Source organism: Gossypium hirsutum, chromosome A07 (genome assembly GCF_007990345.1).
Source record: "Gossypium hirsutum isolate 1008001.06 chromosome A07, Gossypium_hirsutum_v2.1, whole genome shotgun sequence".
NCBI classification, from domain to species: Eukaryota; Viridiplantae; Streptophyta; class Magnoliopsida; order Malvales; family Malvaceae; genus Gossypium; species Gossypium hirsutum.
Genome location: NC_053430.1, coordinates 25,187,089 through 25,204,942, shown reverse-complemented (window position 1 = coordinate 25,204,942; position 17,854 = coordinate 25,187,089). Strand labels below are relative to the sequence as shown.

Genomic DNA, 17,854 nt, shown 5'->3' with positions numbered 1-17,854 from the left:
AATAATAATTTTGATTTTATTAAAATTGTTTTAAATGAATTTGTATAATAAATAAAAATTTAAACTTTATATTGAATTATTTTACATTTATTTATGTTTCCATTAAAAAATTATATTACTCTAGTTTTTTCTCTCAATATATTACTCTAGTTTAATTATTTATATAACAAGTAATTTTATATTTTATATATAAAATTTTATTAATAATAAATTTATATAATCTAACTTTATATATTATATTAATTATATATTAACTGAAAACCATTAGGAAAATAATTTTTTTTGCAAAAATAAAAAAATTATTTTTTATAATATATCAAAATTTTAAAATTTGTAAATTCTTTAGTAATGATGATGAATTTTCTTATTAGCACTATATTTAATATTTTAGTTATGCCAAATAATTCGAATAAAAAATTTAAAAACTAATTACAATAATTGAAAGTATAATGTTTTAAAAAATTAATTAAAAATTAAAATTAAATAACGTAGTTTAAGACTAAAATGAAAAATAAAAGATATATTTTTATTGCATACAAAATAATATTTTAATCTTTAATTTATATATATATAAACTTTTAAATTCAATTAATCTTAATTTAAATCCACATTATTAGCAATAAAAATTTTAAATTATGTAGAAAAATGAAAATATGATGTTGAATACCATTTTTTTAAATTAAAGAGTTGTGATTAAATTATTAATTTTAGAGTTGGATAAAAATCACCTGAATTAATTTTTCATTTTGAATGAATTTTTATTTAATTATAATAAAAAATAGAATAAATCAAAAGAGTTCCTTTCGGCATTTAGACAGAATGTGGGCCCAGATTCATAAAAGAAAGTCCCGTGCGAGGCACGTGATGATGCACCTTTGGCAAAATTAAACAAAAGCCAGCTCTATTTAGCACCTACAGAGAGTGGATATTCTATAACTGCTTTTTTATTTTTTCCTTCGCTACAGTCGTTCTCAGCGCCATCTTTTCTTTTTCTTTCTTCTTCATTTAAAGAGAAGGTTGAGGAACCCTAGCTGATTTCTTTTTCCAAAATAAAATTGAAGGTTGAGGCTTTAGCTTTAGCTTTCCATTGAGACCATGACGACATCGTTTGGGAGTGCAACGAGTACCGTGATACCCAACGATCCCAAGATTAGAATGCAAAGCTTTACGGGGTTGAAATCTTTGCATTCTATAGCTTTGGCGAGGAATCATCGCGTGTTTACACTTCCCTTCTCCGCTCCTTCTGTTATTAGAGCTGTCTCTACGGTCAGTTTCATTTTGTTTCAGAAAAAAATGAAATTTAATTTTGTTTTGAATGTTAACTGTTGTTTGGAAGCTAAGTGAGTCTCAGAACATTTTTCAGCTTTTTACAACTTGTATGCCTTTTCACTTTCTTTTTTCTCAGTTTGTCTTTTTTCTTTTTACAAAAAGGATTCCTTTCCTTTTATATATATATATATAATTGGATATATATTTTTTTTGGGGAAAAAAATTGGATATATTTTAATTCCCTGCAATGTATATATCTACGCTAGAATAATTTTTATTATCTTTTTTCCTTGTGAATCTAAAATTGTAAATTTATGTATGAACGTGATTGTTTTAAATAAGTTCTTGAATCCCGTTTCAGCCAGTGAAACCCGAAACCAGTACAACAGAGCCAAAGCGAAGTAAAGTTGAAATATTCAAAGAACAAAGCAATTTCATTAGATACCCCCTTAATGAGGAGATATTGACTGATACACCCAATATAAACGAGGCTGCAACACAATTAATTAAGTTCCATGGGAGCTATCAACAGTATAACCGAGATGAGCGTGGTACAAGGTCTTATTCGTTCATGCTCCGAACCAAAAACCCCGGTGGAAAAGTCCCAAACCAGCTCTACTTGACAATGGATGATCTTGCTGATCAATTTGGTATCGGAACACTTAGATTGACCACAAGGCAAACGTTTCAGCTCCATGGAGTTTTGAAGAAGAACCTCAAGACGGTAATGAGCACGATTATTAAGAACATGGGTTCAACTCTTGGTGCCTGCGGGGATCTCAATAGAAATGTGCTTGCTCCTGCTGCTCCCTTGATGACAAAAGAGTGCCTGTTTGCCCAGGAAACTGCTGATAACATAGCTGCTCTGTTAACCCCGCAGTCAGGTTTTTACTATGATGTGTGGGTGGACGGGGAGAGGTTCATGACATCAGAGCCTCCGGAAGTAGTGAAGGCAAGGAATGATAATTCTCATAAAACGAATTTTCCAGATTCGCCTGAGCCAATATATGGGGCTCAGTTCTTGCCGAGGAAGTTTAAAATTGCTGTCACTGTGCCAACTGATAACTCGGTGGATATCCTCACAAATGATATTGGTGTTGTCGTAGTTTCTGATGATAACGGGGAGCCTCAGGGATTCAACATCTATGTAAGCCTACTGTGTGACTTAAGAAATCAAGTTTTTTTTTTTTCAAAGTGTTTATATCTAAAAGCATCCATTTCTTGTTATTTTCATTGCAGGTTGGTGGTGGTATGGGAAGAACTCATAGAATGGAGGCCACTTTTCCTCGGCTGGGAGAACCGTTAGGTTATGTTCCAAAAGAGGACATTTTGTATGCTATTAAAGCCATTGTTGCTACTCAACGAGATCATGGCAGAAGGGATGACCGTAGATATAGTAGAATGAAATATTTGATCAGCTCTTGGGGGATTGAAAAGTTTAAAACTGTTGTTGAGCAATATTATGGAAAGAAATTTGAGCCTTTCCGTGAGTTGCCTGAATGGGAGTTTAAGAGTTACTTGGGATGGCACGAGCAGGTTTGTGTTTCTATTTGGAGATGTTGTACACGATGACTTTTGTTTCACTTATCAATTTCTGCATTGCTTAATTTCTAATTGTGTTTTGATCTTTTGATATTATGCTTGGCCTAGAGTGGTTTCAACTTAAATACGATCCTTAGAGTATACTATAGTGCATTTGATGACCTTCTTGGTCACTTCTGACTGGTTAGAAACTTTTGGCAGGGAGATGGTGCTTTGTTTTGCGGGCTTCATGTAGATAATGGTCGTGTTGGAGGGAAAATGAAAAAGACACTGAGGGAAGTAATAGAGAAGTATAACTTAAATGTGCGAATTACCCCAAACCAAAATATTATTTTGTGCGACATTCGTAGTGCATGGAGGCGTCCCATTACCACAGTTCTTGCTCAAGCTGGCCTGCTGGTAAGATGCTTATTACTTGCTATAATTGCCTATAGCTTTCTGAACCTTTAGTCTACAATATCTGCAAAAGTTTGAATTGAGCATCTTAATCAGAAGAAGATTTGCTTTGTCTGTTGTGTTACTTGTAGTTGCCAATCTTTGTAATACAGATTTTGAAGAAATAATAAAATTGATTAATTAAGAATTAGCTGCTGTTGTTAGCTCACTTAAAAGTTCCATAATTTTATGGCATGTTGGTAGCTAGAGAAGACCGATAGTATGGGATCATATGAATGGATGAGCCAGTTAAGACATTTCATAGAATACCACTAAAAAGATTGGACAGAAGATATGAGATGACATTTCATTATATTTTTCAGTTGCTTTTTGTTTCCAGATGAGAAACCTCAATGTGGGTTAAGTGGGGTGCTTGCAGTGTGTAATGACGGGCAGCTTAAGGCCCCTAGTAATAAAGGAATGTGAGCATTTTCTTTATGTCTTCTATAAGCAGCAATAATGTGTTTAAGCATAATTGTCCCCGGAAAGAAGAAGAAAAAGAAAAAGAGGAAAAAAAGAAGGGCTCTGATATGATTAGTGGGATATTGCTCAAATATTGCCTAATGGACAATTAGGTGCATGCAAGAGTAAGATGGTTTTCACCCTTCAAAGTCAAGCGTAAATAATGTTAATCATTATTATTGTTTCCCTAAAGGCATCAGCTCATGGACTGAAAACCTTGGATTTATTGCAAATCTGCTCTCAAGTTACAAAACCACAATGCTAGAGTAGATTTCACCTATGTTACTTGGACTCTAGTGTAAGTGTCGCGTATGAGTATGTGTCTGACTAGGATATGTTCAATTTTCTTTTTCAAGTTTTTCCATGTATTTGGAGGGTTCTTGGAGAGTTATATCCCTATACCTATGTACAGATATATTTGTAACAAGAGTATTGGACACGTTTACTTCAAATGAAAAACTTGGGGAGTATATGACTGTTACACAATATTCCAATTGTAAAATCAGATTGCATAAGTATATGGTGTTCATGAAACTTTTTTTTTTTTTTGGTAGCATGGGTTTCACCTAGTTAATCATATTCAGGGACATATGCCCTATGCGGTCTGCACTTTGCTGCCCCCCCCCTTTTTATTATTTTCTTTTTAAATTTTCCTTGGGTTGCAGTAATGTTATATGGTTCATTAAGAAGTGTTTCCTTTGCTTCTTAATATTCATTCTAAGAATTTCTTTACCTTATTCTCTCTTATTATGCTATAATTTACACTTCAAATTAGATGTATAGCTGACTGCTTCTTGGTCTGAGCAGCATCCTAAATTTGTAGATCCCCTGAACTTAACAGCTATGGCATGTCCAGCTTTCCCACTTTGCCCACTGGCAATAACAGAAGCTGAACGAGGCATACCCGACATCCTCAAGCGTGTCAGATCCGTCTTTGAGAAGGTATGTTTATCAAATACACAATCTTGTTAAATTTAAAAGACCCCTTATCCCAAACAACAACACTGGCTTAACACTCTAATTAAAAAAAAAAGGGACTGGCTTAACACTGAAGTAAACCTGCTGAATTATTTTCAAACTGACATTTAACTTCTCCATGATCCTTTTCAAGATGTTTTGTGCATGGCCCTCATTTAATTTTGTCTCAAGTTTTCCTAATCTAGTCAATTCTGCAAATCCTCTTCCCTATCTATTATTTAACTTGGTATGAAATCAGGTTCGGAAGTTTACTAAACAGAGGTCTTGCCTAATTTCAGGTCGGTCTGAAGTACAATGATTCTGTGGTGATCAGAATAACTGGCTGCCCTAATGGTTGTGCTAGACCGTACATGGCTGAGCTTGGACTGGTTGGTGATGGTCCCAACAGCTATCAGGTAGTTCAATCATATGAAGCGATGCCTTTCCATACTAATCAATTCCTAGCATAACTGGGTCATTGGGATTTTTTTTGTTAAAATCAGATTTGGCTTGGAGGAACACCAAATCAAACCCAATTAGCAAGAAGTTTTATGGACAAAGTCAAAGTTCAGGATCTTGAAAATGTTTTTGAACCTTTGTTCTACTACTGGAAACAAAAAAGACAGCCAAAAGAATCATTTGGTGACTTCACAGCCCGCATTGTAAGTACTCGAACAACTAGCATATTTCCATTATCATTCTCTTCAGGCACAATAGTAGGAAAGTATTCTATTTCCTTTGTCAATTTTTATCCATATTCCTTTGTGAAAGTCATTTATGATACAGTGAACTCATGGCACAGAAACTGATGAGGATGTTGATTTCTTGCAGGGATTTGAAAAACTTAAAGAGCTCGAGGACAAGTGGGAAGGTGTAGTGCAAACGCCACCAGCAAGGTATAACCTAAAGCTTTTTGCCGATAAAGAGACATATGAAAGCCATGGATGAGCTTGCAAAGCTGCAAAACAAGAGTGCTCATCAGCTGGCAATTGAAGTCATTCGCAATTTTGTTGCTTCCCAGCAAAATGGTAAAAGTGAACGAGTCATTTGAGAAACTATTGCTGCTGCATTTTCTCTTTTGGACTTCGATACCATTAGCCAACATCTAGAGCTGATGAAATCATTTTGTATTCCAGTTTTGGTATTGTATTAGCATTATACAGGATCTGGGTTCTCTATATTCAGGAGAAGTTTCTCGAATTTGCTTTAAAAAATACAATTCCCAGTGTTGTAGTTTTGTGCCTTTAGATATTTCTTCTTGACTGGGCAGGAATTGTAAGGCAATTTCAAAACACTGAGCTATAAAACTAGAAAAGATTGAACCTGGATAACATAGCTGATTACACAGTTCTTTTCAGAATTCTCCATTCAAGTAAAACGAAAACAAGAAAAGTGTGACATCAAAACCAGAAACAACGCTAATATTTGTATTATAATAGCGTGTAGAAGAAGCTAATAAAGAGAGGACAAATGGACAAATCCCTTCTCCTTCAGGCTTTCTACTGTTTCCTTGAGGCTGGCATCCAAAGGAATGAATTCTATACCCACGCTTTTTGCTTTTTCCTTTGACACCTGATATGTTGGCACATACGGCTTGTCACCTGCACATCTGTCAATATTTTTTTAATCAAATCACCGCTGCTTAAGTATACATCCCAACCTCCAGCATGTAACATAACACGTAAGATATCATTTTAGGTTAAAAACAGATATAACAAATCATGGCGGGTTGATATCAAGTGTTCGGATTGGATCGGAAGTTTGACTTACTTTTGTGGAAGTTGCAAAGAAGGATAGAGGTGGTGTAAGATGTTGACAATTTCTGAGTAATGTACAACCCTCTCAACTAAACAATATCTACCACTAGCTAATGGAATCTCAAATGCCTGGATATGTGCAGTTGCAACATCCTTAACATTCACCCAACCAAAAGTTGCATTGGGAAAAGTTTCTGCTCCTGCACAATGAAACAACAGAACGATCGTGAACAAAAGTTGTCTTTGTAATTTTCCTTGTTTAAATTAATTTTCTCCACCACTGAGGTAGAAAATACTTACCGCCATATATGGTGTGAACGACAATGTCTAAATGGAGAAAGAAAATAGAGGCCTAAAATACCTTTAATCAAGTTTAAAATTGCTGCAGCACTGGTGTTAAGTGTTGGCTGTAAAAGAGGGCCAATCACCATTGCAGGGTTTATGGCAACCATGTCAATGCCCTTCTCCTTTGAAAATTTCCAGGCAGAATCCTCGGCCATTGTTTTTGAGACTACGTACCATAGCTGAATTAAAAAAAAAAACCAAAAAAAAAAAGTAAAAAGAGGACAAATTTTCAGCATTAATTTACATATATAAACTTATCACTCACTTAAATGTTCGGGGCTGTAGCATGGACAAATTGTATAGTTCACAAACATAGAAATGTCATGCAACTTATAGCAGCAACAAGGCAACAACTAGCCGGTTATGCAACCTTGCAAAAATTGTTCCATAACGTGTACTCAAACTCAAATATCTGAGACTCGAAATCTGCAGAAATGATAGGATTGGCATCCATTCTAGTAAATATAGGTTTAAGAGTTCATAAACTGGATAAAGTTCATATTCGATACAAGTTGGACCACCAATCATCAAGCATGGATTAAGATCTTATGAAACCAATTGTGAAATTCTGAAAAACTTATCTTGATTCTTCATGATCGTATTCTTATTTGTTCAACAACAAAACTATTGGCATCAGTATACAATCCTTTTCTTGCTCAAATTTCCATAATTATTTCAATATAACAGGTTCAAGTTGTAAAAGATAACACAAAACATTCAGCAGATGGGATTGAAGACATACGCACCTTTAAGTCCTTACAGTAATCAGGATCGCTAAACCAATTCTCGTCAACCACAACATCGGGAGTTCGAGGTTTTCCGTTATATGCGACTGCAGCTATAGAAGATGTCAATACCACTCGTTTAACGGAAGGGGTCTTAGCGCATGAGCTCAAAACATTCAGTGTTCCTTTCACAGCGGGATCAAGTAATTCTGCCTGATATCATGATAAACAAAATTCATAACCTTGATTGTATATAGGGTGGAAAGAGAAGGGGTATATTCAATGTAGATCAAGGATGTAAGGTCAACCTCTGGGTCAAGGACATCGTGATAGAATGGAGATGCAGTGTGGAAAACACCTACACAACCTTCAACCACAGGATCAAAGGAACCTTGTTCCAATAGGTCTGCTTTTAACAACATGAGCCTGCTCTCAGCACCCTCAAGTCCAAGCAAGTGTTGTGTCTTCCTTGGATCATCTAATGAAATATCACTTGTAAGTAAGAGCAACAATGAGTAAAGCAACGAAAAAAAAAAGCATGAAAAAGGAGCAGACTTGGGTCACGAACAGAGGCTTTGACAGTGTAACCACGAAGTAGAAGCTGCTTCACAAGCCATGACGCGATGTAGCCAGAGGCTCCGGTTACACACACGGTTTTTCCTGCACCGCTGCTCATTTTCCTCCCTTTACTAATATTTCTTTTTTATTTTTGGTGATTTTTGCTCTATTCTGTGGCTGTCAATTGCATATTCTTATCTTTGTTTCCCTCTCTTTATTTTAGTGTGGAGTTTCTTCCATCAACCAAATGTAGAGATCACATTTGCTTGGAATCTTTTGTCAGATTGGGCCGAATCTAGATAATAGAAGTCATATATATTTCAATAAATGTCACATTATTTAATTTAGTATCAACTTTATTATATAAAAATGTTCACTGCCTGCGCTCTAATTTAATCTTTTACTAACAAGGGTAGGAAATTATATCCAATTTAAACTTAATCTCAACAGTAAACCAAATTAATTTTTGTCATTTTTACTATATTTGATAAGAAATGTTGTATCACAGCCCATTATTTATTGCATTGGGCCTAGCCTTCTAGGCCCATCCTATGAGTAAGGCTTCAAGGTTTTTCTTTTTTTTTATTATTATATATATTTAAATTTTTTTAGAGTGTGTTTGGACGAGAGGTTGAGGAGGAAATTCTCATTTAAATTAAAAGTTTTAAAATTAAAATACAAAATTTATTTGTACAATAAAAATAATAAAGAATTTTAAATTTTATTAGCTTATATATATTCTTCAAAGATTATTGGTAGATTATATAAAAAAAAAAACCTATGCTATTTGTGTCATTATGCAAAAGTAGGAATCAAGGCACTCCTTCTATACAATTAATTGGGAGGAGAGTCATAAAGAAAGTTAGGGTGAAGGTGGAAGATCTCTCTAACCATGATATAATGGTCTTAGAGGATTCCAAAACCCTTAAATATGATTTAAAGAGAAATTAGTTAGGTCTTCAAGTATGCCATAGACAATAGGTGATTTTATTGATTACAATGATATCAAACTTTTAAATAGTGATATGTTAACTAGTTCTGAAGATGAAATTCCATTCATATAGTTTCCTGATTGGGTTCATGATCTAATGGAGGACAGTCATTGTTAAACTTTTAGCTAAGAAATCAGGTTTAGTTTCTTATTGAAGAAAATGCTATGCTCTTTCGAAGTCAACTCAACAATTTCAATTAATGGACTTAAAGAATGATTATTACTAAATAAAGTTTAGATCAAAAGAGAATTATATGAAAGTGTTTTCAGAAGTTCCCCGGATTATCTTTAGTCAATATCTAATGTTGCAACCATTCTTGACTACTCAATGGTATTCACATCAGGTTCTGATGCGTATCCAGTTACCAGGTTTGTCCAGAGCAATTGTAAGGTAATTTCAAAACACTGAACTATAAAACTAGACAGGATTGAACCTGGAAAATATAGCTGATTATATCAGTTCTTTCCACAATTCTCCATTCAAGTAAAACGAAAACAAGAAAAGTGTGACATCAAAACCAGAAACAACCCTAATATATGTATTATAATAGCGTGTAGAAGAAGCTAATAAAGAGAGGTCAAATGGACAAATCCCTTCTCCTTCAAGCTTTCAACTGTTTCCTTGAGACTGACATCCAAAGGAATGAATTCTATACCCAAGCTTTTTGCTTTTTCCTTTGACACCTGATATGTTGGCACATACGGCTTATCACCCGCACATCTGTCAAAATTTTTTTATTTTTTATTATCAAATCACCACTGCTTAAGTATACATCCCAACCCCCACCATGTAACATAACAGATAAGATATCATTTTAGATTAAAAAATAGAAATAGAAAATCATGGCGGGTTGATATCAAGTGTTCAGACTTGACACCACTCCCGGATTCGATCGGAAGTTAATAACATACTTTTGTGGAAGTTGCAAAGAAGGATAGAGGTGGTGTAAGATGTCGACAATTTCTGAGTGATGTACAACTCTCTCAACTAAACAATATCTGCCACTTGCTGATGGAATCTCAAATGCCTGTATATGTGCAGTTGCAACATCCTTAACATTCACCCAACCAAGAGTTGCATTGGGAAAAGTTTCTGCTCCTGCACAATGAAACAACAGAAAGATCGTAAACAAAAGTTGTCTCTGTAGTTTTCCTTTTTTAAATTTATTTTCTCCATCACTGAGGTAGAAAATACTTACCGCCATATATGACGTGAATGACAATGTCTAAATGGAGAAAGAAATAGTGGCCTAAAATACCTTTAATCAATTTTAAAATTGCTGCAGCACTGGTGTTAAGTGTTGGCTGTAAAAGAGGGCCAATCACCATTGCAGGGTTTAACGCAACCAAGTCAATGCCCTTCTCCTTTGAAAATTTCCAGGCAGAATCCTCGGCCATTGTTTTTGAGACTACGTACCATAGCTGAATTAAAAAAGAAATTATAACAAAAAAGAAACATTAAGTAAAAAGAGGACAAATTTTCAGCATTAATTTACATATACAATCTTATCATTCACTTAAATGTTAGGGGCTGTAGCATGAACAAATTGTATAGTTCACAAACATAGAAATGAAATGCAAATTATAGCAGCAACAAGGCAACAACTAGCCGGTTATGCAACCTTGCAAAAATTGTTCCATAACGTGTACTCAAACTCAAATATCTGAGATTCGAAATCTGCAGTAATGATAGGATTGGCACCCATTCTTGCAATATGATGGAGCAAGCATATAGGCTTTAAGAGTTCACGAACTGGATAAAGTTCATATTCGATACAAGTTGGACCACCAATCATCAAGCATGGATTAAGATATTATGAAACCAAATGTGAGATTCTGAGAAACTTATCTTGATTCTTCATGATCTTATCCTTGTTTATTCAACAACTAAACAAATATTATCAGAATACAATCCTTTTCTTGCTCAAATTTCCATAATTATTGTTAGTACAAAACTCCGGTAAGGAAAAAACTCGAACACACGATCGGAACTCGAAAAGAAAAAGAAGAAATAGGATAGGCTCCAAGGCGTGTATCAAGCCACTATCTTTAAGGTTATATTCGCCCCCACTTATCTTCAGTGTGCAAACGAGTTCCAAGCAAATTAACCTCGAGGATACAATGAAGCCAATGACTATTTGCGTTTTGCACTGACGAGAATAGTCCACTATGCACTGAGTAATGTATAACAAAAACTCAATTTCTACAAATGATTTCTGCAGCAATACTTTATAGAATAATCTAATAATATTAGAAAATGAAGGAAGAGAAGAAATAATATTAGAATTTGTTGATATGATTTTCAAATGAAATCCCATTCCTATTTATAGGAATTTTCATGTCTCTTCATAGAGACATCTTTCAATAGGTGTCTTTATGAATAAATAAATAATAATAATTATTCATTTAATTTTGTAACTATTCAAATAATATTTTTGAATAGTTATAATTCTTTTTTAAAAAATCAAATGATATAACTTTTGACCAATGACCAAAAGTTTTATCTTTTGATTAATTACACCCATTCATTTATAGTTATTGGGATACTATAAATATTTGAAAATATTCCAACAATCTCCCCCCATTTTCAAAATATTTAGATTATGATATTCTTGGAAATCAATTTGCATAAATAAAGGTGTCTTACGATTGAACCTTCACTTAGTGAAAACATGTTAAAGTTAATCGAAATTGTATGGTAGACTAAGCTTTGAACCAACTATTCCATTTGATTAACTGAACACATCTCACACAATGATTTCAACATCAGTCAATGCATAGTATCTAGGGACACTATTATAGCCATGTGTCTATGTCCTCTTTTCATGAGTGCTGTCAGAGCCAAGCCCTTAAGCTCCTAGAAGCGGCCACACTTCCACTCACATAGGTAGATCCCATCAAAAGTGTTCCCGTAATTATAACACTCTAACATATTTATGTTATGGGTCCATTAAGAGTACATTACTCATCCTTCCCTTATCATTACGGGTACCTAGCACTTTAATCTTAGGATGGATTTATTTATAGTGCTAACAGTCATATACTAATGATGTACTTTGTCTCATTTAACTCAAGACTTGACGTTATACCAAGCGTTGAGTCGAGTTTCCATCATGGGTGACTCTAATTAATAGGCTTGAGTCCCATCCCTTTTGAGGTCCTTTTTATTGCATCTCTAGCAAGACTTTTTGTCAAAGGATCTGCCAAATTTTCACTTGACCTCACATAATTAATAGTGATCACTCCATCAGAGATTAATTGTCGGACATAACTATGTCTTAATCCAATGTGTCTAGACTTTCCATTATATACTTGGCTATATGCCTTTGCTAGAGTAGCCTCACTATCACAACGGATAGAAATAGGTGAAATTGGCTTAAGCCATAAAGGTACATCATAAAGCAAATTTCTTAACCATTCTGCTTCTTTAGATGCAGCGGCTAATGCAATAAATTCTGCTACCATGGTGGAATCAGTAATACATGTTTGTTTCTTGGAACCCCAAGAAATGACTCCTCCACCAAGAATGAAGATCCACCCACTAGTAGATGCATGTTCTTCCAAACTTGTAATCCAACTAGCATCCGAATACCCTTCTAAAACTGGAGGATATCCATTATAACACAATCCATAGTTAATAGTTTTCTTTAAGTACCTAAGTACTCTATTTAAAGCTTGCCAATGTAAACTACTTGGATTACTTGTGTATCTACTCAATTTTCCAATAGCATATGCAATATCTGGTCTTGTACAAGTCATTATGTACATAAGACAACCAATTAGACTTGCATATTTCAATTGATCAATTTTCCTACCAGCATTAGATACTAATTTTAATTGAGGATCCATGGGTGTAGATGCTGGTATACAGTTGAAAAGATAAAACTTTTTAAGCACATTTTCAATGTAATGTGATTGTGATAAAGCTATAATGCTTTCATCTCGGGTTATTTTAATCCCAAGAATAACATCTGCTACACCCATATCCTTCATAGCAAAGTTGTTTGACAAGAATTTCTTTGTGTTTTCTATTTGTTCCAAATCCGTGCCAAAAATGAGCATGTCATCTACATATAAGCAAATTATAACACCCTTTCCATTATCAAATTTACTATATATGCACTTATCGGATTCATTTATTTTATAGCCATTAGCTAAAACAACCTTGTCAAACTTTTGGTGCCATTGTTTTGGTGCTTGTTTAAGCCCATATAAAGATTTAACAAGCTTACATACCTTATGCTCTTGTCCTGGAACAACAAATCCTTCCGGTTGCTCCATGTACACTTCCTCTTCCAATTCACCATTTAAAAATGCAGTTTTAACATCCATTTGGTGAACAACCAAATTATATATAGAGGTAAGTGATATTAATAGTCTAATTGTAGCAATTCTTGCTACTGGAGCATAGGTATCAAAGTAATCAATACCTTGTCTTTGTGTAAAACCTTTTGCTACCAACCTTGCTTTAAATTTATCAATGGTTCCATCGACCTTCATTTTCTTTTTGAAGATCCATTTACAACCTATTGGTTTGGAACCTGGTGGAAGATCAACTAAGATCCAAGTTTGATTTCCCATTATTGAATCCATTTCATCATTTATTGCTTCTTTCCAAAAAGCAGAGTATTGAGATTTCACTGCTTCTTCAAATGTAATATGATCAGATTCGGTATTATAACAATAAGGTATCTTATTACATATACTTTCACCTTTTCCTTCTACAAGAAACATAATGAAATCTGGTCCAAAATCTTTGACCTTTTTAATCCTCTTACTTCTTCTTAATTCTTGACAAGATTCATCATTATTATCAATTTGTTTCAATGGAATCTCATTCTCATTTGAAGAATGAATCAATTGTTGTGGTTGTAATTGTCTTGATATAGAATTAAATCTATTTTCATCAAAAATAGCATCTCTTGATTCAATAACCGTATTAATTGAAATTGAATCATTTGGTTCAATTACTATGAACCTATATGCCTTGCTATTATGTGCATAACCTATAAATATGCATTCAATTCCTCTTTCACCTAACTTTTTTACGTTTAGGTGTTGGAACTTTTACAATAGCTCTACAACCCCAAACCTTTAAATAATTAAGGTTTGGTTTCCTTTTCTTCCATTGTTCATAGGGGGTTATTTTAGTTTCCTTATTAGGAACTCTATTCAATATATGACAAGCTGTTAGAATAGCTTCTCCCCAAAAACCCTGTCCAAGACCTGAATATGATAACATTGAATTTACCATTTCAATCAAGACTCTAATTTTCCTTTCAGCTACACCATTTTGTTGTGGTGTGTAAGGGGCTGAAACTTGATGGACAATTCCAGTGAGTTCAAAATAACTTGGATTATAGTATTCTCCACCTCTATCCGATCTTAAGCACTTGATAAATGATTCACACTGAAGTTCAACTTCAAATTTATAAACTTTAAATTTATCAAGCGCTTCATCTTTTGAATGCAATAAATATACATAACAATATCTAGAACAATCATCAATAAAAGTAACAAAATATTTCTTTCCACCTAATGTAGGAGTATTATGCAAGTCACATAAATCACTATGTATCAAATCAAGCAATTTTGTTTTCCTTTTAACCTTAGGGAAAGGATTTCTTGTAATTTTAGTCAACATACAGGTATTGCATTTTTCAATATTATTATTAAAAACAGGAATTAAACCTAATTTATACATGTCATTCAATTTTCTATAATTCAAATGACCTAATCTATAATGCCACAAACAAAATGATTCAACCATATAAGCAGAAATAGTATTTTTATTCTTATTAATAATATTAAGTTTGAACATGCTTTCATACATATACCCTTTTCCCACAAAAATTCCTCCCTTAGACAAAATAAACTTATCTGCCTCAAAAACAAGTTTGAAACCAAACTTATTCAACAGACTTCCAGACACTAAATTTTTCCTAACTTCTGGTACATAATATACATCATTTAAAGTTAAAACCTTTCCAGAAGTGAATTGTAGTTCAACAGACCCTTTGCCTTTAATTGTTGCGGTGGAAGAATTTCCCATGTACAAGACAATTTCATTTTCACATTGTGTGAACTTTGTGAACATGCTTTTGTCTTTGCACACATGTTTGGTTGCTCCGGTATCAATCCACCATGTATTATCATCTTGTGCCATATTAATTTCAGATATCATTGCAATGAACTTTTCGTTATTATCAGCCTTAGAAGATGATTTCTTCTTTAAAAATCGACATTCATTCTTGAAATGTCCCGGCTTTCCACAATGATAGCATGAGCCCTTTTGTTTCTTTTTGAACTTAGGTGCTCTATCAGCCTGATTGAACTTTCTTTTGAATGGTTTAGTAGTCTGTACTTCCTCCGTAACATGTACTTTGGCATTTTCAGAATTTAGGTTCTGATCTTGTTTTCGATACTCTTCTTCAATACGAAGATAATTTGCCAAAGCCTCAAGAGATATTTCCTCTTTCTTATGTTTTAGACTTCTTTTAAAGTCTTTCCAAGATGGAGGAAGTTTGTCTATTATAGAGGATACCACAATCATTTCATCCATTTTCATATCATATTGCTTAAATTGATTCAGCATCTTTTCAATATCACGAAATTGTTCCATAACAAAACGACCATCAACCATTTGATAATTATTGAAACGACTGACAAGAAATTTCTTACTTGTAACATCTTCGGTCATGTATCTTGCCTCCAATTTGTCCCATAATTCTTTAGCGGTGACGTCGTTTTGGTAGGTGTCGAACAAACCATCAGATAAACCATTCAATATGTGGCCCATGCACATGTAATCAGCATTGTCCCATTTTTGTCTTTCTCGGGTTGCAGCAATAGATTCATTTTCATTCTCTTCAGGTCTTAGAGTATCCAAAACATAAGCAATCTTCAAAGTTGATAACAAAAAGTGCATCTTTTTCTGCCATCGTCGAAAATTGCCACCATCAAAACGATCAAGTTTAACAAAGTTGGAAGCCAACTCCCTTAGTGTTCCACTTTCATGTGTTGTGGTAGTCATCATGAAATATAACCTTAAAATTGTTAGTACAAAACTCCGGTAAGGAAAAAACTCGAACACACGATCGGAACTCGAAAAGAAAAAGAAGAAATAGGACAGGCTCCAAGGCGTGTATCAAGCCACTATCTTTAAGGTTATATTCGCCCCCACTTATCTTCAGTGTGCAAACGAGTTCCAAGCAAATTAACCTCGAGGATACAATGAAGCCAATGACTATTTGCGTTTTGCACTGACGAGAATAGTCCACTATGCACTGAGTAATGTATAACAAAAACTCAATTTCTACAAAGGATTTCTGCAGCAATACTTTATAGAATAATCTAATAATATTAGAAAATGAAGGAAGAGAAGAAATAATATTAGAATTTGTTGATATGATTTCCAAATGAAATCCCATTCCTATTTATAGGAATTTTCATGTCTCTTCATAGAGACATCTTTCAATAGGTGTCTTTATGAATAAATAAATAATAATAATTATTCATTTAATTTTGTAGCTATTCAAATAATATTTTTTGAATAGTTATAATTCTTTTTTAAAAAATCAAATGATATAACTTTTGACCAATGACCAAAAGTTTTATCTTTTGATTAATTACACCCATTCATTTATAGTTATTGGGATGCTATAAATATTTGAAAATATTCCAACAATTATTTCAATATATCAGGTTGAAGTTGTAAAAGAAAACACAAAACATTCAGCAGATGGGATTGAAGACATACGCACCTTTAAGTCCTTACAGTAATCAGGATCGCTAAACCAATTCTCGTCAACCACAACATCGGGAGTTCGAGGTTTTCCATTATATGCGACTGCAGCTATAGAAGATGTCAATACCACTCGTTTAACGAAAGGGGTCTTAGCGCATGAGCTCAAAACATTCAGTGTTCCCTTCACAGCGGGATCGAGTAATTCTGCCTGATATCATGATAAACAAAATTCATAACCTTGATTGTATATAGGGTGGAAAGAGAAGGGGTATATTCAATGTAGATCAAGAAGGGAAGGTCAACCTGTGGGTCAAGGACATGGTGATAGACGGGAGATGCAGTGTGGAAAACACCTACACAACCTTCAACCACAGAATCAAAGGAACCTTGTTCCAATAGGTCTGCTTTGAACAACATGAGCCTGCTCTCAGCACCCTCAAGTCCAAGCAAGTGTTGTGTCTTCCTTGGATCATCTAATGAAATATCACTTGTAAGTAAGAGCAACAATAAGTAAAGCAACGAAAAAAAAAGCATGAAAAAGGAACAGACTTGGGTCACGAACAGAGGCTTTGACAGTGTAACCACGAAGTAGAAGCTGCTTAACAAGCCATGACGCGATGTAGCCAGAGGCTCCGGTTACACACACGGTTTTTCCTGCTCCGCTGCTCATTTTCCTCCCTTTACTTGTTTCTTTTTGGTGACTTTTGCTCTATTCTGTGTCTGTCAATTGCATGTTCTTCTGATTCCTTCTCTTTGACAGTTACGTTTCTTTATTTGAACCAACAACAACAGTAATAATAATAACAGTTAGGTTTTTTTTTTGAGTTTTAGTGTTTAGTTTGTATCTAAAACTATTATAAGTCAATTGAGTATTAGCTCGATTTACACGAGTATTGTTGTCAATATAAGAAAATGTGGGTTCGAGTTCATTGAAGTACATTATCCTCTTACTTATGTGTTAGGAGAGGCCATTATCCTTTTACCATGTGTTTGTAGGAGAGATTTAAAAGAAAATTTTCATTTAAAAAAATAAATTTATTTATATGAATAAAATTAGTAAAGAATT

At 34.0% G+C, this 17,854-nt stretch overlaps 2 protein-coding genes and 1 pseudogene across 2 annotated transcripts; 1 reads left to right on the top strand and 2 right to left on the bottom strand.

Annotated features, from left to right (window-relative positions):
* Positions 1–914: 914 nt before the first annotated feature.
* Positions 915–5,996, top strand: LOC107953069 (sulfite reductase [ferredoxin], chloroplastic-like; annotated as a pseudogene).
* On the bottom strand, positions 5,968–8,384 carry LOC107953070 (phenylacetaldehyde reductase). The gene is made up of 6 exons (XM_016888296.2): positions 8,048–8,384; positions 7,801–7,970; positions 7,514–7,705; positions 6,784–6,946; positions 6,436–6,622; positions 5,968–6,274 (listed from the first exon to the last, which is right to left on the bottom strand). The coding sequence occupies exons 1-6, from the start codon at positions 8,166–8,168 to the stop codon at positions 6,118–6,120; spliced, it is 990 nt and encodes a 329-aa protein (XP_016743785.2). The 5' UTR covers positions 8,169–8,384; the 3' UTR covers positions 5,968–6,117.
* A 1,085-nt stretch (positions 8,385–9,469) lies between these two features.
* Positions 9,470–17,495, bottom strand: LOC107944619 (phenylacetaldehyde reductase-like). The gene is made up of 6 exons (XM_041117851.1): positions 17,338–17,495; positions 17,092–17,261; positions 16,805–16,996; positions 10,301–10,463; positions 9,954–10,140; positions 9,470–9,762 (listed from the first exon to the last, which is right to left on the bottom strand). The coding sequence occupies exons 1-6, from the start codon at positions 17,456–17,458 to the stop codon at positions 9,606–9,608; spliced, it is 990 nt and encodes a 329-aa protein (XP_040973785.1). The 5' UTR covers positions 17,459–17,495; the 3' UTR covers positions 9,470–9,605.
* Between the last annotated feature and the right edge of the window lie 359 nt (positions 17,496–17,854).